Here is a 3577-nt window from a genome sequence, read left to right on the forward strand (position 1 = left end):
AATAATAGCAAATCTGTACTGTAGTCTGTAGAGCCCAATGGCAATGCGTCGTCGTTGCTACGGTGACCGCATGGACCATGCGCACGCTACTAGCGACACTCAACGTCAATTTATGCTCAAATCTGCCGTCCGCAGCATAGTCCGCAGCGTGCGCATGTAAAACGCACGCCGGGAGTGAGTACAAACTTGTTTTTATTCGCTCCTGGGGCTGGAGATATCTATACTATGGCGCGAAACACACTGTATTTCAAAAATATAATAATAATTGTGATATTAGCAGGGGTGAATATTGACAAATTCACTCCCTGAATAATGACAAATTCACCACTGAATAATGACAATTAAATTCACTAAAATGACAATGCATGGTGAATAAATGACAAATTTGTCATTATATACTCACCCCTGATATTAGGTAGGTTCATATCAGCAGGAGTTAAAGACAATTTGTCTTTATTAACTCCTGATATCAGTATTCCCATCTAACGCCCCTACATAATATTATGATGTTTTTCGAGGGTAGGTAGCAGGCTGTACACGTAGCAGGAACTCCTCTTCATCTATGTGTTTTATGTGGTTGTCACTGTGCATAATGAACATGCATATATCGTCCTGAGAACTATATATACATGTGTATATTGTTCTCATGTATAGTCAAAAAAGGGTTTCAAGTATAACGTACGACATCACGGCAGGACCGATGACCTCACAATACCGCGATATTGCCATAAATTCCTAACGAAGAGTCACATTTTTCTTGTTGTTTTTGCCAATAACAGCAAACATATAATATAGCTTGATATATTGTAACGAACACTGTATATCACAATTACTGTGCACACAAAGAATTGATGTTTTATTGTAGCGACTTAGCATAGAGTGCTAACTACTTAGCACTGCTAGCTAAGTCAAGCATGCGGCCGATGCGCATTGTAAAGAGGCGAGTCCATAGTGGACGAGTCTATTGAAATTGTCATTCGGTCGGTATAGAATGTTGAATATGAAAACCGAATATTCTATATATTATAGAATATGGGAACCGTTACAAAAACAATTTTAGGTGTACTGTAGTATAGCATGTATAATCTGTGTTTAAAACAGGATAAGTATTGTGTTCATGCACACCCGCTAACTCAAAGAATAACTGTTTTATAGACAGTAATAGACCGACGAGCATGGCATATATGGTATTAAATATCAATAACTTCACTTTTTTTCCTGTAATATTTATAAGACGCCAAAACTTCGTGAAATTTTTCATATACTTTAGCATAACTCTAGTAACACAAGGCCCGTGTTCGGTCAAACCCATGCAGTTACATATAATTTTGCAAACGAAACATGTTATCTGCTTGAAATTACATTATATTTAAAGTAGAAAACAAATGTTGACAAATATTTCAGATTATTTTTTATTGTGTACAATATAATTAAGGCGTCTTATCTTCCCGCATTAATTATTATATATGATGGAGAGATCATGACCAATCCTCAGTCTAGAGTGAAATCCAATTTAATGAAAATTGGGATGTCATGTCAATCCACTGATTATCATTCATCTTCGCCTTCATTCATTCAATGGCTTCGTCATGATTACATTCTTTTCATCCAACAACCCAACACTAGCACACAGATTAATAAAAGAGTTGATCGGATGTAAAAATAAACTTGTTTTTGTTTATTCTGATCTTCATCCTTAGAGACTCTAATCCATGTACCTGCATATTTCAGCATGAAATATCATCACAATCCATCAAAAAACTAGCCAAATTACTTGTACGTAGTATCCACGTATGTAGCCCCTCCAGCCCTACTACTGTTGCACGTCGGCAGAAACCACTTCTCGCCACGTATAGTAGAAAACGAGCAGGTAACTTGTGGCTACCGTGTAGGTACCTGTATTTGGATGCTGTTGTCTAGTTGTATAAACCAGAGAGTAGTAACCTGTACCTCTGTCATACGTTCAGTTACTTACACACCACAAATTGGCATACGTTCAGTTACTTACACACCATAAATTGTTGTGTGTCGCTAACCTTTGTAATAATTGTGACAGGTGGCATTGCCAGTATTACTAGTAAGGGACTTTTGGTGCGCAATATTTCAACCACTTATGAGGCGCAATGATGCACGCACCAGGGAACAATTTCGGGTGCGCGGTAGAGCGCAGGCGCGATCTCGCCCCTTAAAAATGAAAGCCTGGTATACCAAGTTTGGTCGCGCTAGGTCAATTAGGGGCCGAGTTATAGAGCGGAAGGGAAATATGATCAAGGTCAAGGTCAAGGTCAAATAAAAGCCGCAGTGACGTGATTTTGGTACGTGACACACAGTCTTCCCAAGATGTGTAGGTATACCAAGTTTGGTCACGCTAGGTCAATTAGGGGCTGAGTTATAGAGCGGAAAAGAAATATGATCAAGGTCAAGCTTAAGGTCAAATAAAGGTCGCAGTGACCTGGTTTTTGTACGCGACACACCTTCTCCCCAAGATGTGAAAGTATACCAAGTTTGGTAGCGCTAGGTCAATTAGGGGCCGAGTTATAGAGTGGAATGTAAATATAATTAAGGTCAAGGTAAAGGTCAAATAAAGGTCGTAGTGACCTGGTTTTGGTACTCTGCGCACCTTCTCCCCAAGATGTATACGTAGTTTGGTCGCGCTAGGTCAATTAGGGGTCGAGTTACAGAGCGAAGGGAAATTCTCTGGGGCAGACCGAGCAGCGGCGGCTGGACAGACATGAAACCATAGTAAAATGAATAATACCTTTGTGCCCGCCACTTTTAGCTAACTTCACATATGCAGAATCAAAGTCATTTATAATCAGTTTCTTTGGTTCCGGACGTTCGTCCGATTGATTTTCACTATCTCCCCATGGTGCATGTAATTTCGCTTTGTCATCACCAAGCTGCTCTGCTGCGGACTCTGCCATGATAATTAACCTGAAAAGTTCATCATCATTGAATGGCATGAAGATCAACCTTGCATTTGCAAAGGTTATTCCTCAGTCAAACTTCAAAGTCCTAGAAGAAGTAATGTAACAGAGAACAGAGAACAGAGAACACTAGAACCAGAGTAGATTTAGATTTGGATTTTTTTAGATTTTGAAATTTATATACACTTTCAAAGATTACATCATGTTACATATATGTCACAACGATTTTTAAATAACGCAGTGAGTTGACTGTACAGTGTTCAAGTAAGCCACTCGGTAATATAGTCATTTACTGAAAGTTAATCCATGAATGACAATACGATTGAGAATTACAAAAATGTTTATGAGCGATGTATAAAAATAACAGAGTGGCTATATGCCCGGCAGCCGGCATATATCTGACGGCTGCCGGGCACGGTCTTCCATTTTCTAAAATGCCCGCAGTTTTTAATTGTCAGCGTTATGCTCAAGTAAACAAGAAGTTAGGGTTAGGGTTAGGGTTAGGGTTAGGGTTAGGGTTAGGGTTAGGGTACACTTCTGTAGTACTTCCAAGAAACGGTCTTTGCTAGGGTTAGGGGACCGTGTATATTGACGTTATCAACACGAGCCTGGTTGGTTAACTTCTGTAGTACAACTTTTTTTTTTTTTTT

The 3577-nt window shown here is 39.3% G+C and overlaps 1 protein-coding gene across 1 annotated transcript in view; it reads right to left on the minus strand.

The window, feature by feature from the left end:
• Nucleotides 1–2924, minus strand: part of LOC106808174 (uncharacterized protein C7orf57-like) — an 11477-nt gene extending 8553 nt beyond the window's left edge. Inside the window, exon 1 of the mRNA XM_014810767.1 lies at nucleotides 2759–2924. Coding sequence (XP_014666253.1) covers nucleotides 2759–2924 — 166 coding nt within the window. The remainder of the gene's footprint in view (nucleotides 1–2758) is intronic.
• Nucleotides 2925–3577: the final 653 nt, after the last annotated feature.

The sequence above is a fragment of the Priapulus caudatus genome, unplaced genomic scaffold, assembly GCF_000485595.1.
Source record: "Priapulus caudatus unplaced genomic scaffold, Priapulus_caudatus-5.0.1 Scaffold258, whole genome shotgun sequence".
NCBI lineage: Eukaryota > Metazoa > Priapulida > Priapulimorpha > Priapulimorphida > Priapulidae > Priapulus > Priapulus caudatus.